Source organism: Gloeophyllum trabeum (assembly GCF_000344685.1).
Source record: "Gloeophyllum trabeum ATCC 11539 unplaced genomic scaffold GLOTRscaffold_00011, whole genome shotgun sequence".
NCBI lineage: Eukaryota > Fungi > Basidiomycota > Agaricomycetes > Gloeophyllales > Gloeophyllaceae > Gloeophyllum > Gloeophyllum trabeum.
This window is the reverse complement of record NW_006920420.1, coordinates 483,502-500,899: the sequence shown is the minus strand read 5'-3', so window position 1 is coordinate 500,899 and position 17,398 is coordinate 483,502. Positions and strand designations below refer to the sequence as shown.

Here is a 17,398-nt window from a genome sequence, read left to right as displayed (position 1 = left end):
GAAGATATTTCGATGATAACCCGTACATCGACGTCTACGACTTGATCATCGGAATACCTCCGCTGGCTACATTTTTGCGCCAGGTTTTACAATCCGAGCAAATACTGACCTTGGCCGTTCATACCAGGGACGAAAGACAGACGAACAAGTGGATGCAGAGGACAAGGGCGCATCTGACCGCCTCGGCAATGGAAGGGGTCCGTGAAGAAGCGACGTTTACCACAATTACGTAATCATTGCGCTGAAGCCACTTCGCAAAACAAGATTAAAACACGAAACGGCTGCTCGCCCGCCCGCCTCAAGTTTCTCCACCCCTCTTCCCTCCGAGCACCCACCAGCACGCACGCGAGCGATGTCCGACCAAGAGGAGCAGCAGGCGACGCAGGACCCGGTCCCCAAGATGGAGGACGCGAACGCGCCGATCAACATTAAGGTGCGGTCTTCTTCCGTGCCAGTGCTTGTGGCTCGGTGTGGAGGCTAACGGGGGAGTAGGTGGTAACATCATCAGGAGAGGAAGTCTTCTTCAAAATTAAGCGGAACACGAAACTTAGCAAGCTCCAGGCGGCGTATGCGTCGAAAGTGGGCAAGGAGGTCAGCAGTATCCGGTGAGTCCGAGTTGCTGTGTCGCGCGTGGACTCGGAATGCTGACCGCGGCGGTGTCGTGTTCTGTGTAGATTTTTGTACGACGGTAACCGGATAAACGAAGACGACACGCCGGCGTCGTTAGAGATGGAGGATAACGGTGCGTCTGCTCGCCTTGTCTCAGTCGTCGATCTCGCTGATAAAGGGCGTCGTGCAGACACGATTGATGTGATGGTAGAACGTGCGTCTCGTCTCGTCTCGTCTCGCTATGTGGCATCGTTGCTGACGCGTTCGTTTACAGAGGTCGGAGGGTCCGCGTAGCGCGTTGTAGCATTCCCCGCATTTTCGCTGTTTATTATTTCTATCCTGTCATCTGCACTGTATCTCAAGCTTATTCACCCCAAACTCTGATCGGATGTGTCGTTCCATCTTGCAGATGTGCTGTTTTCCCCAGGGTGGCACACAATATTCGAGGCGCTGTGACTTTCTGCCACAGTCCAGCTGAGGCGCCAGTTCCAAGCCTATTCACGCGCACCGGCGCCCCCGCTGTGTGCAAACTCTTCGCGTCGCTCCAAGCCACCGCACTCGCGATCCACGTCTCTCAGACTTGCCGCGGCACGTCATATTTCTTATCTTCCCTTTGACCGCACCTTCGCAGGCGTGCTGCTGCAGCCAAGTCCTGCCTCGCCGCGCCGCGCATGGGACCTAGCGGCCTCCCACTAGTCCCCAATCCAGACCCCATCCACACGCCATCTCCTCTCGAGGAATCTCCCGATTCACCGTATCCTGACGCATTCAAACAGCTCGCATGTACGCCCTCGGATTGTTTCGTGCGCCTCGGTTCATTGAGCGCGTGCACATATGCTAGGTGTCCCGGTGATTACAACTTCGCAGTCCAACCTGCCGCCGAGCGTAGCGTTTCTCCTTCCCGGCCCCCCACACACTATCCTGGCACCCTTGCCTCCTCGCCAGCAGTATCCCTTCGAGGGGGGGGGGTCTGATGTGCGCGACGAAAGCCCTCAGAGTCACTCGCAGTCCCGCGTGTGGCGCCTTGTCTACCGCAGTAGTACGAGCGACCGCCACACTCGGATGCCGCTCCTCCACCGCGGCGCTGCGATCGGTGATCTGGCTGCTCGCACCCCGGGCTATCTGCACGGCAACAACCCCGATATACCAGAGGGGTGCTGCCGCCCAGGCTGCAGTCATCTCGAACTCGAGTGAGGATTGGCGGAAGCTGGGAGCCGTGTCTGCCGGTACAGCACACGTATTTCAGGCGGGCTGCGATGGTGCTGGTGTCCGCGCCGCTGTCCCTCTCACACGGGAACACGCGAGCCGAGGAAGAGGATCTGTCTGTTCTCCCGCTGACTAGGTTCAGACTCGCGCTGCATGGTCCTCTGTGCTTCGGGTATATTGATACCACCGGACTCGTCGTGGCGGGGCGCGCAGGGCAGCCGTCCCATGTGAGTATTAGTCTCTTCCGGGCCCAGGTGTATGCAGCGACTCGCTCCAGCACTGAATGCTGGCCCCTGCTTAGATCTTTGGGGGGGCGAGGTGCGTATGCTGGTGCAGTATATATATTTCAGACTGGCTGTGACGGTGCCGCGCCATTGTGGACACGCGAGCCGTTGTCAAGGAAGACGATCAGTCTGTTCTCCTCGAGGCTCTCTGATTCTGGTAAGTAAATGCGGCTCGGCTCGTGTCGCCAGAGCGGGACGGACAACGCATCATACCCCGTCGCGCTGAGACAACGTCAACGCTGCGGGTCGACAGAGCCTGCACGCTTGCACCTGCGCCTGTCGATCGCGTCGGTGTAAGCGGGGAATAGTTTGTACATGCAGGACGAATGGGACGGGGGCGCAAGCCATGGCCGGCACCGCCGCCCAATCAGCGACGTCCGGACGCGTACACCATTACTGTGTCCGGGGCCTGCGACCGTCCGGCGTAGAGTACATACTGGCCGCTCTGGCATATATACACTCGAACGTTGGGCCCCCCGTACCACCTCTGAACGTCGAACATCCAACCGCCACACGATGCCCGACCGCCCAGCTAAAGACCCCGTCGCGGCGCGGTCCGCGTTCCTGTGCATGTACATGCGCGGGCACCCCGACACGCTCGTCGCGTACGTGAAACACTACGCGGGCGTGCAGGGCGCCGTCGCGGACGCGGCGATGCGCGGGATCGACGCGAAGGTGCGTGCGTGCGTGCGTTTCCTCGCCTGCCCGGGGACGCTGACTCTGCGTGCCCCACAGGGCATGACCCTCGCGTACGCGCGCGCGAAGGGCGCGCCGGCGACGGAGGTGCGCGTCCCGTTCGACCCGCCGCTGGGGGGGTACGACGAGGTGAAGCCGCGCCTGCTGGCGATGAAGGCGGACGCGGAGGCGGCGCTCGGGATGGTGCGTCCTCCCTGTTTCCCTGTTTCCCTTCCCTATTCCCTTCCCTTCCCCTCCTCCCGCCCACCACCCAACGCCGATACTAACTGCCCCCCCCCCTAGACGAAGGCCCCCGCCATAACGACCTTCCGCCTCCCCCTCCAGATCTACCAGCCCACGCTCCTCCTCGCGCTGCTCGTCTACACCACGCTCGCCGCCCCCCACACGCCGGGCGCCCTCCTGCGCGAGTGGCTCGGCGCGCGGGCGATGCGCGCGGTGTGGGTGTTCGTGCCGGCCGTGCACTGCCTGGAGGGCGCGTGGATGGCGTGGATGTGCCGGCGGGCGCGGACGCCGCTGGGCGTCGGGGTGCGTGTTTTCGCTTACGCGGGTGTGTGCGTGTGTGCGGCGGGAAGGCTGATTGTTGCGTGTAGGTGTTGTACGTCCTCGCGGCGACGCTCTGGGGCTACCCCGTCCTCTTCGACTTCCGCGCGAGGGTGCACGAGGCGCGGATCGCGAGTATCACGAAGGGGGAGTAGGTAGGTTTGGGGTCTTGCTAGTATGAGGTGGGGTATGGGGTGGACTGCGGCGCTGGGTTTTGTATAGGATAATGTGTATATTATGCAGTTTCATGCATTCCATTCTCTATCGCGTAGGAGCGAAGAAAACAGGCGGGAAAGGTGTAGGACGGTATGGTATGGTATGGTATGGTATGGATACAGCAGCTGCAGTACAGGAGCGCGAAAACACAGGCACGAAGCGGGATGGGGAGGGCGGCCGGGCGGAATCTAGTACCGGTACCGCGTGGAATAGTCTGAAACGCACGCCATCAACCTCGCGTCGTCTGTGAGAATGTGGATGGATGCACGCGCACCTTTGGGCGAGACGACGAGGCCGCGCCCCTTGGACGCGCCGCGGTAGACGGTCTCGATGATGTCGATCATCTGGTGAGTTCCGCAGATCCTATCAGCATTCCGTGACATCAGACAGGAACACGCCACACACACACACCTCTTGTTTGTTGTCCATCGCCCAGTTGCTGTGGGTGGGGTGAGTGAGGTGGGAGAGGGGAGCAGCGGGGGGACGCACATCTTGTTGTTGTTGCCCGTGCCGAGGTCGATCATGATGTGTTTGTTCCTGCGGAGGGGCTGGGGGGTGAAGGAAGGCGGGCGTAATGGAGGAGGGAGCGTACCGGTAGAAGAACATGACCGTGCACGGGTCGTACAATTCATACATCTGCCTCCAATCAGCCTTCGCTCGCTCGCTCGCTCGCCGCTGACCCCACGCACCTTGTTGAAATCCGGCACCTCGGTGATGTCGCAGAGGTAGATGACGGCAAAGTTCTGCACCTTCTCGCTGATGGCGTAGAGGGTCTCGTCCATGACCATGCACTGCGGGTCCCAGTCGTGGCCGAAGCGGATGACGACGACGCGGTCCTCCTCGGACTTGATGGCCTCGTCGACGTGCCAGCCGGAGGGCAGGTGCGGGAGGAAGTAGGACATGCTGGGCGGGGGGAAGGAGGAGAATGGCAGGGGGGGCCGCGCACCTGCCGTTTTGGTCGCAAGTTCGCGCGCGTTCTGCAAGTCACTCGTGCCCGACTACAACCATGTCCTCGCAAGCGCAGCCGCAGACGCAGACCCAACGCCCGGTCGTGTTCATGGACATCAACATCGGCGAGACCCCCGCGGGCCGGCTCAAGATGGAGCTCTTCAGCGACATCGTCCCCAAGACCGCAGAGAACTTCCGCCAGCTCTGCACCGGCGAGTACAGGTCCGCACCGCTCTCTCCGATATCCAGACCTTGTAGTCATATACGCAGGATCAACGCGCGCCCGCAGGGATACAAGGGCGCGGTATTCCACAGAGTGTGCGTTCGTGTCCATGTGTGTGGCGAGGAGGAGTGCTAAAGGAAGGTGTCACGAAGCGTGCCGAATTTCATGGTGCAAGGTACGCCCCCGCGCGCGCGCGCCGTGCGCCCTGACCGAACGACTCAAGCCGTCCTCCCCTCTTCCCTCCATCCCACCCCCGCTCCCCTGCGCTAGGCGGCGACTTTATCAAGGGCGACGGCACCGGCTCCTTCTCGATCTACGGCGACAAGTTCCCCGTGCGTCCGCCCCTCCCCCCTCTGCCCCCCCGCGCGCGCTCACCCCCGCCCCGCCCCATATGCAGGACGAGAACTTTATCGAGAAACACAGCGGCCCGGGGCTGCTCTCCATGGTACGCGTTTCTCCCGCTTCCCGGGTGGGTGCTGACGGCGACCGCGACCGCGACTGTAGGCGAACTCGGGGCCGAATACGAACGGGTGCCAGGTGAGGTTCCCGCTTCCTCCCTTCCCGCTTCCTCCCTTCCCCCTCTTCCCCCTCTCCCCTTCCCCTCTCCCCCTCCTTATCTCTCCAACCACATCACCCCACCTAACCCCCCGCCCCGCCCCTGCCAAACAGTTCTTCATCACCACCGCCAAATGCCCCTTCCTCGACGGCAAGCACGTCGTCTTCGGGCGCGTGCTCGACGGCATGCTCACCCTGCGCAAGATCGAGGCCGTCCCCACCGGCCCGAACAACAGGCCCAAGTTGGCCGTCAAGATCGTCGGTGAGTGTTCAAGTGTTCAAGTGTTCAAGTGGTTGTGGTTGTGGTTGTGGTTGTGGTTGTGGTTGTGGTTGTTTAGGTGAAGGGAGGGGGACGGTGGTTGGGTGAATGGTTGCGTGCATCATGGACGGGTGGACGGCTGGACGGCTGGATGGTGGTGTCGGGTTGTTGGGTGGCCGGCTTGGATGTGCGCCGAAGGGACGGGCTGGACTACGCTGCGTCCCGTGCTCTCGCGGTCTCATTCTGCTTCTCGGGCTCCCTGCAGGAATAACGCGCTCACGCTCCTTCGATGTCAGAATGCGGGGAGATGTAACGCGCTACCAGTCTAGACAGACGAGGTGAAGAGCGGGGTCGACGGCGGCGAAAAGAGAGGGCGGAAGAGAAATCTGGGAAAATGTAGTACCATCACCACCTCACTTGCTCGAAATTCTATCCAACGCACATGCCCCCGCGCACGTCGTCCATCATGCATCATGGTCCAGGTCCACACCGCCCCACGCAAAGAAAACTCGTACACAACCCCTGCATTTAAAACGAACAGGCAGCTCCGACGTGCATACAACATACGACACCTTGAACGAACGATGCGAAAACATACACAGAGAAAGAGAAAGCAACACCCCCTCTTCGTATTCGTACACACGCTCGCTTTTCCATCCTCCAGCCCCCCACGAGACACCAGACACCAGACACCAGACACCAAAAACGCCGCACGCCGGGGAGTGGAATCCCCCCCCCCCCCCCACATCCCAGCTTAGTGCTTGGGCTGCTGCGTCGCCGGGCGCCCGGTCGGCACGGGCGCGTGCGGGACGGGCGCGTGGGGCACGCGCACTTTGAGGCCTGTGGGCGGGCACGCGCGTCAGCTCTACTCCCGCCATTGAAGGAAAGAAGGGGGGAAAGAACGATAACGGAGAGAGGGAAAATGATAACTGAGAAAGAGAAAAAACGATAATGGAGAAAGAGAAACGATAACTGAGAAAGACAAAAAGACGAGAGGAAACGAGAGGAAGAGGGAGCAGAAGGAAACACGCGACGCACCGAGCTCCTCGCACAGCAGGTCCGCGCCCTTCTCGCCGACGAGCAGCGCCGACGAGTACGTGTTCGTGCCGAGGTTGTCCGGGCAGATCGACAGGTCGACGCACTTGAGGTGCTCCGTGCCGTACACGTTCAGCCGCTTGTCCACCACGCCGCCCTGCTCGCGCGGCTTCATCGCTGCAAGTCTGCCGTTCAGCTATCTTTCTCGGGGGACGGAGGAACGAGGCACGCACCGCACGTCCCGAGGCTGTGCCACGTCGTCTCGACGTGGTCCGCGACCCAGTCGTCGATCGCCTTGTCGTCCTCCTCCGTGTACTTGATGTCCTCGTGCACCTTGCTCGCGTCGAACGGCTCGCTCGGGCGGTGCCACGTCCCCATGTGTATCCCGACCGTCAACCCGTCCGGGTAGATCTCCTTCGCCGTCTTGATATCGATATCCCGCGTCGCCGCCGCGCTCGCCGGGTGGAAGTGCGGGTGGTGCGAGGTCAGCTCGCCGCGGAACGCGTCCATCCGCCGCGCCACCTCCCTCGTCTTCTTGTAGCTCCACCGGATCGGCGCAAAGTCCGCCTTGTTGTTCATAAAGCCCGAGTCGAAGAAGGGCTCCTTGTACGGGTTGGTCGACTGGATGTGGATCTTGCCGCGCGACGCGGGGTACTCGAGGTACTGGAACATCGTCATGTACTTGCCCGGCGGGAGCAGCGTGTGGTCCGCGTACGCGCCCGCGACGATCGAGCCGAACATCACCGGCTTGTCGGGCTTGTCCTTGAAGTACCGGTCCCACAGCTCGTTGAACTCGGGGCCCATCTCCTTCAGCTCCTCTTCCGTCGGGCGGAGCTTTGTGGTGCATGTTGGTCGCAGGTAAGAAACGGACAGCGAGGAATGCTCACCTTCCAGCCGGCGTCGATGACGTTGGACGACAGCCGAGCCTTCTCGGGGCTCGTCTCCCACTCCTGGAAGAGCTCGCGCTGCACCTCCTTGACGCCCCGCAGGAAGTCGTCCGTGGTGATGGAATCGTTGGAAACACGGTAGACTGCAGAGCCGTCAGCACGATGAGTACACCACGCATGATCTCGCTGCTCACTCGACAAGGTTGTGTAGTGGTCCTGGTACTGCTCACTATATGCGCCGGGCATCAGCTCATGCACGGCTCAAATGATTCACTTGTACTCACCCAACACCCGGGAGATCGCTGACGACCTTGATATCGAGCTTCTTCAGCAGCTCGCCGTTACCGACACCAGACCTCTCCAGAATCTGCGGGGTGCCGAGCGTCCCCGAGCTCAGTACGACGCACTTGCGCGCCTTCACGATCGTCTCCAGGACAGCGCCGCCGTGGGCGCGGTTGCGGGACGGCACGTACGCAACGCCAACAGCTTTGTTGCCCTCGAAGATGACGCGCGACACACGTGCGTTCGTGCGCAGGTACAGGTTCGTCTGGACGTCCATGACGCTGTGCACGTACGCCGTCGCGGCGTCGCTGCGCCTGCCCGTGTGCCGGTTGATGTACTTGGCCCAGATCTCGGCGCCATGAGCGGTGGTCAGATCTGCGGGACCATGAGGCGGAATGTAACGTAGCAGAAGCGGCCAGCTCACCCTGAATGTCATCTGATGGAAGGTCGTTCTCAGTCAGCCTCGTCCTCCGTCCAGATAACACCTACTTACCGCTATACGGCACACCGATGGAATGGGCGGCACGCAGGAAATCTTGAGCCAGAGCTAAGAGGAATTGTTAGGACAATTGCATACACAAACGTAGACAGAGGTGCACTTACGAGTGATCTGCCCGCCGTTGGAAATGGCTATAGGTCCATCGTATCCGTGGCTATGGAGTCGCGTCAATGAAAGGGTAGTCGACGAGAATAGGCTACCTCACGTGTCGTTGTTCACGGGCTTCTGGTAGTTCTCGAGACGCTTCATCAACGGCAGCAGATCTAAAGAAGAGGGAACATTAATGAAAAGAGCATGTAGCCATAGAAGCCAAACCCACCTTGGCAAGTCCAGCCCTCGGTCTTGAAATCGTCTACATCAACAATGACGATCAGCCAGGAATTGAAATAACCATCTACTCTCTTACCCCAATCTGAGGCAGACGCCTGATGGAGGATCAGTCTCATCTTCGCTTCTGAACTGAAGTTTCACTTACCCTAGTGTACATCTAAAGGGTTCATGCTGTTAGTCGACTCCAATCCACACTATTGACAACTGCATACCTGGAAGTTGATACTACCGGGAGAATGAGTATCTGTATAGGCGTATAATCTGTATCCTGCTTACCTGCTACCACCCCCAAGGATGTTGGCACAGCTGAAACGCAAGCGCTCGATAAAGGATCGGGAAGGGTGGGTAGACTAGACGTACGGAACGATGGCTTGTCTGCCGCGAAGATGGGAGCTCTTCATTGTGTCGGTGTAGAATGTCGCCTTGTCGTTGCTGGAACGTTGTCAATGCCTCGCGATACAACAGGACATGATTTCAACTCACACGCCATCACGCTGCATATTACGGACATAGATACCAGGCCTGTAGACCCATGGGTCATCCCGGTTGTTGGCACCGCCTTCGGCATGCGGTCAGCTCAGACAGTCAGGCATAGTAAACGTTGCTTACCCTCAATGAGCATAACCTTGAGGTTGGGGTCGGCGTACGCCAAGCGGCCAGCTACGACGCATCCTATGCGCAAAGCACATTGGCGGGAATACAAGTGAGACAACGGAATGCCTCATACCTGCTGGACCACCACTATATGGCAAAACGTCAATGATGGAAGACAAACGGCAGATGTAGGAGCTGAGCGTACCCGCAGACAATAACGTCGACTTCCTCGGGATGAACCATGTTGGTCGACTGTCAGGGGATTGATGAATGAAGGGGTTCTAGGAGATGAGACTCCAGATGAGGAACCCCCCGCTCAATTCATAAAGGCTTTTTATATTCGATGGGACGGTCAGCGGGAGAATGTCTTTACAGGTGTGAAGAGATCAGGGCTGTTCGCGCAACAGTTCGGACCGCAGAAGTTGATCTATTCGAGTCCAAGTGACTGGCGCTATGTGTAATCGCAAGAATGAAACAGGTCATATGAGAGCCCAGCTGGGGGAGAGAGAGGATCCCACCAAAAGCAAATCGGTCACGTTTATGGAGGGCATGTCGGCTCTTAGCTCCATTTCCCAAAAGACTAGGGAACGCAACCCAAGGAGCTGTAACTTCGCGATCATCTCGTGAAGACAAGATGATCGTAAAGCAGCGCAGTTACCGTCCCACGTAGCCTTCAGAGCACCAATCCATAATGGAGTGACGGTAATCTTCATCATCCTGAACGTAATCACACCGGTGCTTTCGCTGATTGTATAGAGGCAGGAGGTTGTCCACAAGACGCACGTAGGACCTAATCTTACAGCGCTTTGAGCGATGTCATTGGCTGCAGGATGCTTCGGCCTTTGCCGAGGCTAAGAATGCGGGGTATTTGAGTACTGCGGGGTAATGCTGTGCATAAACACGATCAAGTCAACGTCTATTTCTGCGAGTGCCGTCCGATTCCTCGTCCCGTGCGCGCTGCATACGGTAAAGGAGGAAGCCTCAGCCTAGAGCCTTATTCGCTATCGCGAAGCCGAGAGATCATAGAACAATGCCGTTGCGCTGGTCATAAGGGCCGATCAGGGATGCGAAGGGAGGTCAGCGTAGCCCGGGTCACATTGCCCTACGTCTCCAGCTTTGCCTGAGAGGAAGGAATGCGGAAGAGAATGCACTGGCACTCACATGACGGTCAGCGACTACACTCGCTCGGCTACAGTTGCGTACTCCAGCCGAAGTCGTTGAAGACAGCGTGGACGTAGCCTGCAGAACTTACAAACCCAGTCGCAGGCCCACAATGGCGGACATAGTCCGAGTGATTCTGAGACGCGTATGGCTACCACGTTGGGCACTTTCCTCACAAGAAGAAGGCCCGCTTGGCTAACGAAGGTGGGTTAGCGGAAGTCCGTCCTTCGCCTCGGAGTTCGAGCTAGCTCAAAGAACATACAGCAGACAATTCGAGGCACATACCATAACCCCGAAAGTAACTCTGGATAGATCATGAGACGGGCGCGTCCCAAAGATAAAGCTGAGTAACAAAGGTCATTGGGAGAATAGCCTCGCGTTCTCAGAGGCTTGGGTGTGGTCACCAGCGCAAAATATAGACCACCAATGGGACGGTGTGACCAAGGGCCTAGGACGCCCAGAGAGATAGGGAAGAGAAGCACAGTGTCATTGGACGCGCATTCAACTGTATCCCGCCGAGCTCAAGAAGCCTTCTTCACAGGTAAACAAGTAACGTGGCGTTAGCGATAAGATGTGAAAGCAAAGCGTTCCACCAAGCAGATACATTCCGCTGAATAGCCAGATGCCGGGAAAATAAACGCCCAAGCACATGTAGGGTGTGGCATAAAAGTAACAGGAAATCCAGCCACGTACAGGTTCGTCACGGTATACCCCATGGGCGGTCAGTAGTCCCGCAATATTCCAGGCAGTGCTCCAATACCGTAGAAGCATGACGAGGGTGGCTGCTCTTTGTATTTGTCGCGTCACGTACAATCTCGAAACCGTCTTCGCAGCAATATACATTGGCGGTATCCTCACCGTAAGCCCGCTGATACGGCGCGTATCATCATTCGGAGAAGTCTAAAAAACACTTCGCTTAACCGTCCGCTCGGTTGCGTGTACCAAGTCTTCATTAAATCTTCAGTCTGATAGCAACTCTGGAATTCATTCAAATGAAGCTGCGTGTCCCTTGATTGAGGTGACCTGGCAAAACGCCTCTGCATCTTTGATGCCCGGATTCTGACGCAGTGTCGTGCATTCATTTACGACAAGGTCTGAGCAGAGCAATACGCCAGAGCTTACCGGAGAAGGCAAGAGGGATCCTTAAAGGCGATGCGAACTAGGTTGAGTACGCAACATTGCGGAACATGATGAAGCCACAGATATTATTCTAAGGCAGAAGAAAGGTGTCGGTAGATGCCGTAACCACGGCAGATCGCACTGCCACTGGACGTGCGTTCGATTCGATGCTTTACACTACATATATGCTGTCGTTACATGCGAGTCTATAGTTACAATTGAGAATGCGCAGTGTTCAACCATAAGCATAACGGTGAGGTATAGGCAGTTGATTGGCATGCAAGAGAGATTCCATAGTCTCCACCTTACAAAGGGCATCGCAAGTCCCCCACATCCGTCGGCAGCTTCGTCTTAGCTTCATCCCACGGTCGGGACCACTTATCTATATTCACATAGAGGGTCAAAGGCTGCCATAAGCGGCCGAGGATCCGGCGAGGATCCTGCACATACCTGGACATGCCAAGAAGTAGCTATCCATAGCGTTCACGAACCTCTCCTGATACTCGTTGGGAGGCATGACAGTAACTTCCTTTCCTGATGGATTCAAACCTTGCTTGACCTTGTACTCGAGTGTCTTTGCGAAAGTATAGCTGCCTGTTAAAAGTGTCAATAACAGCAATAGCAAGCGACTGCCCACGGTATGTACCGATCATGTCTACAAGGCCACATACGATCTGCTTCCGGCCCTCATCCAAACCAAGCAGAAGCCTGGGGGCAGCTTGAAGTCAGAATTTGGGGGAGCGACAGGATTCTGATAGCACCCACGAGTAATCCATAATACTACTCTTCGACAGGAAATCTGAGTCGTTCCTGATAGCTTCCTGTAGGATGACCTTGGAATATGGACGCAGGAGAATCAGGGCCCGCTGTTGTCCTGTCGGAGAGATGATAAGCCAACTTATCCATGAAACTTGCAATTGCACTCACCTTCAATCCATTCCCCGTCGAACAGGGTCTTGGACGAATGAGAGCCTGAGCTATTGCTGCTCGGTTTGACCTTTCTCCCATGTATCCCTTTCAGATCAAATGTCTTGGAGATGTCCTGATCATAGAAGAGATTCTCCATAACCAGGAGATCCGCCTTTGCCTGCGTAGTCCCGTTCTCAAGGTTCCGAACCTCTACAGTGTAGAAGCCCAACAGCTTAGCCAAAGCCGTAGGTTTCGTCGCAGTCGAGTCCATGTATCGGAAGTAGGACGGGGCCAGTTCTATAAGAACTTGCCTAACGGGAGATAAAGTGTAAATCATCGGTCAGCAAAGCTTATACATGCACGTACAAATCTGCGACATTCCACGCGTTGACAAGCGTCTTGATGATGAACCTGTCGTCCTTCGTCTTCCAAAAATTCGATTTACTCTTCCCACCTTCCGCCGCCCAATTGGCGCTCCGCTCCAGGCTCTTGAGGAAGATGTCCTCGACTCCGCACCGCTTACGCAGGCCGTCGAATTGCCTCGCATAGTATACCGTACAACTGAACTTCAGACGGCTGCCGATCGTCCAGTCGTACTTGATATGCGGACGCTCATCAATCGGTAGCGAGTCAATATGGAGCAACGCATGGTGTGTCTTCTGCGAAGCTGCAGATTGCGACGGCTTGATCGTGTCGGAAGAATTTAGGACAAGTCGCATAGCACTCGCGAGACCCGACGTCAGCGTTGAGGTAAGGAAGGAACTTGATCCGGGCTTTGGGGATGTAGCAGTTGCAGGTGCATTCCCGGAGTCGGCAGAAGGAGACGAAATCCGAGAAGTTGTCTTAGCGTCTGGGGTATCCTTAGGAGGCGGAGGCGGAGGAACAAGAGCATGTTCCCGTCCGCTGTGATCTTCCGGACCAACGGTGGAATCGCTACCGTTGGATTCCAAGGACGCTGCCTCGGCTCTGCGAATATGGGTCTGAACGAAGCTTGATGATTTGGAATTTACGCTGTCCGATAGTGAACGAGTCGGGGATTCCGCAGCTGCAGTATCGGCGTCGTGCAATATCTTACCCACCACTTGAGCAGCCTCAGGCAGACCACTCACTTCCCCGTCAACCGCTTGCGTGTTCAGCTGGACATCAGGTCTAGCGTAGGCAGAAGGCGGGGTCCGTTCGCTACTGCTAGCGGACCGCGCCTGGATGACGAGGTTGGTCAACCGTGACGGAGACAAAGTTGCAACATCCGCAGGCTTATGTCGAAGCACAGACGGCAACGCCAATATCCCCGCTGGATCTCGAGGATGTTCTTTGCGAGTGATGGTGGCCGTATGTGATTCAGGTTCGTGCCAGACTGCACCTTCATCATCCGGATCAGGTTGGAGATTCGAGGACGACTTAAAGAACCCGTAACCGCTCGACGAGAAGAATGAAGAGCCAGATGAAGAAGCATGAGATTGAGGGGTAGGTTGTGGTGAGTCATGGGATCCAGAGGGCGACTTGCTAACAGATAGGTTGGCTAATTCTCGTTTGTAATCGATAGAGCTAAACCAGCTTCAGGCAAGTGCCGATTGCTTAAACGTGAACAGCTTACCTCAGAGTGAATGCTATGATACTACCCCAGTCGTTCTCGCGGACAATAACCTTACCGCCCGGAACAGCATGACAATCCGTTGCCCACCACTCGGGTTCGTTGGTAGACAACTTCTCCGCGGCGGGCTCACCCTCGACGGTGCTCACCTGGTACTTCCTTTCCCAAGCTGCTAACCTACGTGCAGCACCACGAGCAGCTGAATGGAATGATCTCCGAACATCATTTAATGACGATGTAGGGGTCTGCAACAGCTCGGCATACAGGGACTGTTCCGCTTCTTGGAATGTATGGCGAAGATTAGAAAGCTTCTGTACGCAATCTGCATCGCTCTCTTGCTGAGCATGGTGTGCTTGACGTATGGCAGAGATTGACGTCTTAGAGCGAAGGAAGGGTGGTCGAGGTACTGCGAGGTTGGTATCGCTCGCGGAGCCATCGGAATTGCGAATAGGTGAAGAATGGGAGTAACTGGAAGGCAGCGCCGGCAGTGGTAGTTGCTTAGCTTTCGGCGTCGAGTCCAGCGAGTCGTTGTCATAAGCATCGTCTACTGACGGAAGCCTGGGCAGACTCTTATGTGAGAGTGTATTGTCACCTTCACTGAAAGCCTCTTCCTATTCCAGACATAATTGATGGTTAGGACCTTACGTTCACCTGCGACTCCTACTCACCAGTTTATCCATGTGATCGGACACATCCTGCCACCATCCTTTGATCTCCTTCCTTAATGTCTTCTTTTCCTCGTCAAGACTGCCTTGCCGCGTCGGCTCGATGGATCGTCGATCATCCTTTTCACCATGGCCCTTTATAATCTGAAGCCGGGGCAGTCTAACCTCGTATATCTCCTCAATGAGAGATAACGAGAATGAGACAACATGAGACCTGTACGAGAAGTGTCTGACAATGTTCAGCCGGGACTCCGGGAGACTCTCTGATATAGTCGGCGATGTCGTGTGCTCGCAAATTTGAGGAGAGGGTGAGCAGATCAGGGGACTATATACCAGAAGTTCTAGGAATTTGGCGAATGACAGGAGGCTATGTCCAAGCATCGAGAGAAGATTAGGATTCCGAGCACACTTCCGAAGGTGAATAACACGAACTTACTATGTTCCATCGCTCATCCGGACCTTCCCAGTCCTCCTGCCGCACAAAGCACAGCTCAGCCACATGCCGACATCTTCCTCGGGTGGATCCTTGCGGTCCGGATCGGAGTCATCAGCGTCTACCTTGACTCTAACCCGTGTCCCGTTATGTATCCATCGCCTTTCATGGTCACCTTTCTTGAATATGCAGCCAGGTTTCAGGCACATCTCATCGGCGGACGAGACCAACTCTTCAATAGTCTCACCAAGCCTCCTATCCCCCATTGATGCAGAGTCCCAGTTGTTGTACACATACATCATCCAATGCCTTCCACTGCACTGGGAAAAATGTGGTGGTGGCGGGAGCCCGGACGAAGGTGAAGACTTACGGGACGACGCGGACGGCGGAGGCGACAGTTGAGAGGAGCTGGAGGATGCACGACTGTCCGGGAGAGGGACAATAGATGGCACGTGCTCGGAGTATAACGTCGAGAAGTCCTGATGTCGTACGAACAAGCTAAGCCCGCTGAGTACCTTGGGACCCTTGCCATTAGGATCCTTCCCTTCCCAAAGCAAAAGGCTGTTCAGACCCGCCCTTTCCTCGCCTGTTAGTCGCCTGCCGCGGTCCTGTTTTTCCTTCTCCGCCAGAATCACGAGGAGATGAGGTGGTGGAAGTGGAATACCGGGAGATGTTGTCAGCAGTTCACGAACGAGTTTCAGCTGTTCCAGGGTCGTAGTAAATAAACTCTCGCGGTGGGGCTCCTGCAATTTAGGAGGCGCAGAGGCCCTGTCCTCCCCGAAGAACGAGAACTTCCGGAGACGGGTCACCGGATGAGCGTCGAGAGACGTTGGTGGAAGCTGCTCTCCCTCAGACGCAGTTGTCGGGAGATCTAAAGACCCATGGCGGACAAGATTCAGATGGGGTCTGACGCTACTAGCTCGAGACAGCAGGTTCTCGGTCTTCTTGGAAACGAATGACCAAATACCTGAAGCGGTGTTCGGTAGGGATTCACGATACCTATGCCCGCGTTTAGGGACACTGGGAAGGGTAGGCTGGCGAGTAACTTGCGTTCCTCCTGTCGCGGGTGCCGGGATGGTAGGGGAAGTAAGATGAGGCTTGGGGAATTGTAGTCGGATATAAGAATCGGCGAGTGCATGCTGTTCGAGTATCACAGATATATATATGAACAGAGCCAAGCGGAGGATGCGGCGTAGTGAGGCATATTCCTGTGGCGAAGTCACGCCTTTGAATGAGAACGTCCCTCCCACTAAACGCAGCTGGTCTTCGCCAGGATTATATGCCTCGACTGTGAGTATAATCAGCGTTAGTGAAAGGCAATATGGACGCAAACAGACCATCCCATTCTTCCAGTCCATAAAGGACTTGTCCAGAATTCGTGTCTGTTGCACTTTCAGCTGACGGTAAGGTAAACACGTCCGCTGAGAATATGCATCCGATGTTGGAGGGCACCAGGTCGAACCCCATATCCTCCGTAGGGAGGGCAGCACGTACTCCGAAGGGTACAAGAGTCAGGAGGAGATGCTTCCCGGAGGGCTTAGGTCTAGGGAGGATAGGCTGCGTCGCGAGCTCCTGCAGCTGCTTAAGTGCGCGACCCCGCCGTTCATCCTCGCTGGGCCCGTCCTGCGTATGCGAGGAGGTGGATGGCTCGGGTGTCCCAGGGAGTTCCTTCTCCGTCCCCTTGCTCTGCTTGCGGGAACTTCTGTTCTTGTCCTGGGCTTTGTCATCTCCGTCCTTCGACTCCTTTTCCTCAGCTTCTGACTTCTCTTTCTCCTTCTTCTGCGCAGCCTGGCGTGTCCGTCTAGCCTTCCAAGCTCTCCTTATGCCCGCAAGCCATCCTCCTCGGTCCATGCGTTCTCCCAGATCTTCGAGCGCTCCCATGATGGTACTCACCCAGAGTTCCCTTCTTGTCTCCGCCTCCTCATATTGCTGAAGGTGAGCATCCTCTTTCAGTGCATAGTGCAAGAACTTCCGGAGATGCGAGCCCGAGCTCACAGTCAGCGTCGTGAGCGGTCGTGTGCTTCGTCGAAGAGGAATAGCGGGCAAAGGCTTCTGAGAAGTACTGGGTGCTGCCGCCGCCATCGTTGAACACGGTAGTAGATAGCCCTAAATCGAATGGTTTGCAACGCGACTTGCTCATTACACACAAGACATGCGAGTTTCGTTTATCGTTCCCGGAGCACCGCTGCAGGCGTCATACGTAGATTTCTCGGGGCAGACTGGGTCCGATCTGAACGTCGTCCGGCTACTTAAGTGAGCTTTCACCGCTACGGACGTGACCAGTATGTAACGGGCCAAACGGAGGGAGGGAAGAGGGAGAGTGTACAGCGTCGAGACATTTGAAACCGGCATGTGCT

General features: G+C 56.6%; 6 protein-coding genes across 6 annotated transcripts; 3 read left to right on the top strand and 3 right to left on the bottom strand.

Annotated features, from left to right (window-relative positions):
* The first annotated feature begins 287 nt into the window (after positions 1–287).
* GLOTRDRAFT_63629 (small ubiquitin-like modifier) lies at positions 288–1,072 on the top strand. The gene is made up of 5 exons (XM_007870151.1): positions 288–433; positions 493–605; positions 675–742; positions 800–823; positions 884–1,072. Exons 1-5 carry the CDS (start codon positions 353–355, stop codon positions 901–903), a joined length of 306 nt encoding a protein of 101 aa, XP_007868342.1. The 5' UTR covers positions 288–352; the 3' UTR covers positions 904–1,072.
* Positions 1,073–2,615: 1,543 nt separating this feature from the next.
* Positions 2,616–3,490, top strand: GLOTRDRAFT_131318 (uncharacterized protein; the record flags this gene model as incomplete). The annotated part of the gene is made up of 4 exons (XM_007870150.1): positions 2,616–2,774; positions 2,835–2,978; positions 3,078–3,320; positions 3,386–3,490. 4 exons carry the CDS (start codon positions 2,616–2,618, stop codon positions 3,488–3,490), a joined length of 651 nt encoding a protein of 216 aa, XP_007868341.1.
* A 249-nt stretch (positions 3,491–3,739) lies between these two features.
* On the bottom strand, positions 3,740–4,453 carry GLOTRDRAFT_45707 (uncharacterized protein; the record flags this gene model as incomplete). Its single annotated transcript, XM_007869994.1, has 5 exons — positions 3,740–3,895; positions 3,963–3,990; positions 4,041–4,088; positions 4,144–4,187; positions 4,241–4,453. 5 exons carry the CDS (start codon positions 4,451–4,453, stop codon positions 3,740–3,742), a joined length of 489 nt encoding a protein of 162 aa, XP_007868185.1.
* Positions 4,454–4,541: 88 nt separating this feature from the next.
* GLOTRDRAFT_100792 (uncharacterized protein) lies at positions 4,542–6,055 on the top strand. Its single transcript, XM_007870149.1, has 8 exons — positions 4,542–4,721; positions 4,770–4,817; positions 4,875–4,897; positions 4,993–5,054; positions 5,120–5,167; positions 5,227–5,259; positions 5,392–5,539; positions 5,833–6,055. The coding sequence occupies exons 1-8, from the start codon at positions 4,558–4,560 to the stop codon at positions 5,847–5,849; spliced, it is 543 nt and encodes a 180-aa protein (XP_007868340.1). The 5' UTR covers positions 4,542–4,557; the 3' UTR covers positions 5,850–6,055.
* Positions 6,056–6,268: 213 nt separating this feature from the next.
* On the bottom strand, positions 6,269–9,406 carry GLOTRDRAFT_139980 (alcohol oxidase; the record flags this gene model as incomplete). The annotated part of the gene is made up of 20 exons (XM_007870148.1): positions 6,269–6,376; positions 6,575–6,748; positions 6,805–7,405; positions 7,459–7,601; positions 7,653–7,687; positions 7,743–8,115; positions 8,165–8,176; positions 8,234–8,287; positions 8,344–8,393; positions 8,445–8,502; positions 8,559–8,591; positions 8,646–8,664; positions 8,715–8,726; positions 8,782–8,794; positions 8,846–8,875; positions 8,930–9,001; positions 9,053–9,128; positions 9,179–9,241; positions 9,297–9,310; positions 9,369–9,406. The coding sequence occupies 20 exons, from the start codon at positions 9,404–9,406 to the stop codon at positions 6,291–6,293; spliced, it is 1,956 nt and encodes a 651-aa protein (XP_007868339.1). The 3' UTR covers positions 6,269–6,290.
* Positions 9,407–11,555: 2,149 nt separating this feature from the next.
* Positions 11,556–17,306, bottom strand: GLOTRDRAFT_139979 (uncharacterized protein). The gene is made up of 10 exons (XM_007870147.1): positions 16,379–17,306; positions 15,045–16,329; positions 14,612–14,975; positions 13,947–14,554; positions 12,719–13,897; positions 12,371–12,663; positions 12,209–12,317; positions 12,090–12,151; positions 11,894–12,037; positions 11,556–11,825 (listed from the first exon to the last, which is right to left on the bottom strand). The coding sequence occupies exons 1-10, from the start codon at positions 17,121–17,123 to the stop codon at positions 11,749–11,751; spliced, it is 4,866 nt and encodes a 1,621-aa protein (XP_007868338.1). The 5' UTR covers positions 17,124–17,306; the 3' UTR covers positions 11,556–11,748.
* Positions 17,307–17,398: the final 92 nt, after the last annotated feature.

Excerpts from the sequence above, each read along its gene's own strand:
- GLOTRDRAFT_100792 (XM_007870149.1), top strand. The coding sequence starts at position 4,558 with ATGTCCTCGCAAGCGCAGCCGCAGACGCAGACCCAACGCCCGGTCGTG. Across the intron at positions 4,898-4,992 it reads GCCGAATTTCATGGTGCAAG|GCGGCGACTTTATCAAGGGC; the intron begins GTACGCCCCCGC and ends CCCCTGCGCTAG. Across the intron at positions 5,168-5,226 it reads GCCCGGGGCTGCTCTCCATG|GCGAACTCGGGGCCGAATAC; the intron begins GTACGCGTTTCT and ends CCGCGACTGTAG.
- GLOTRDRAFT_63629 (XM_007870151.1), top strand. The coding sequence starts at position 353 with ATGTCCGACCAAGAGGAGCAGCAGGCGACGCAGGACCCGGTCCCCAAG. Across the intron at positions 606-674 it reads AAGGAGGTCAGCAGTATCCG|ATTTTTGTACGACGGTAACC; the intron begins GTGAGTCCGAGT and ends TGTTCTGTGTAG. Across the intron at positions 743-799 it reads GTTAGAGATGGAGGATAACG|ACACGATTGATGTGATGGTA; the intron begins GTGCGTCTGCTC and ends GGCGTCGTGCAG.
- GLOTRDRAFT_139979 (XM_007870147.1), bottom strand. The coding sequence starts at position 17,123 with ATGGCGGCGGCAGCACCCAGTACTTCTCAGAAGCCTTTGCCCGCTATT. Across the intron at positions 12,664-12,718 it reads GCGTGGAATGTCGCAGATTT|GCAAGTTCTTATAGAACTGG; the intron begins GTACGTGCATGT and ends ATCTCCCGTTAG. Across the intron at positions 12,152-12,208 it reads AGTAGTATTATGGATTACTC|GCTTCTGCTTGGTTTGGATG; the intron begins GTGGGTGCTATC and ends AGCTGCCCCCAG.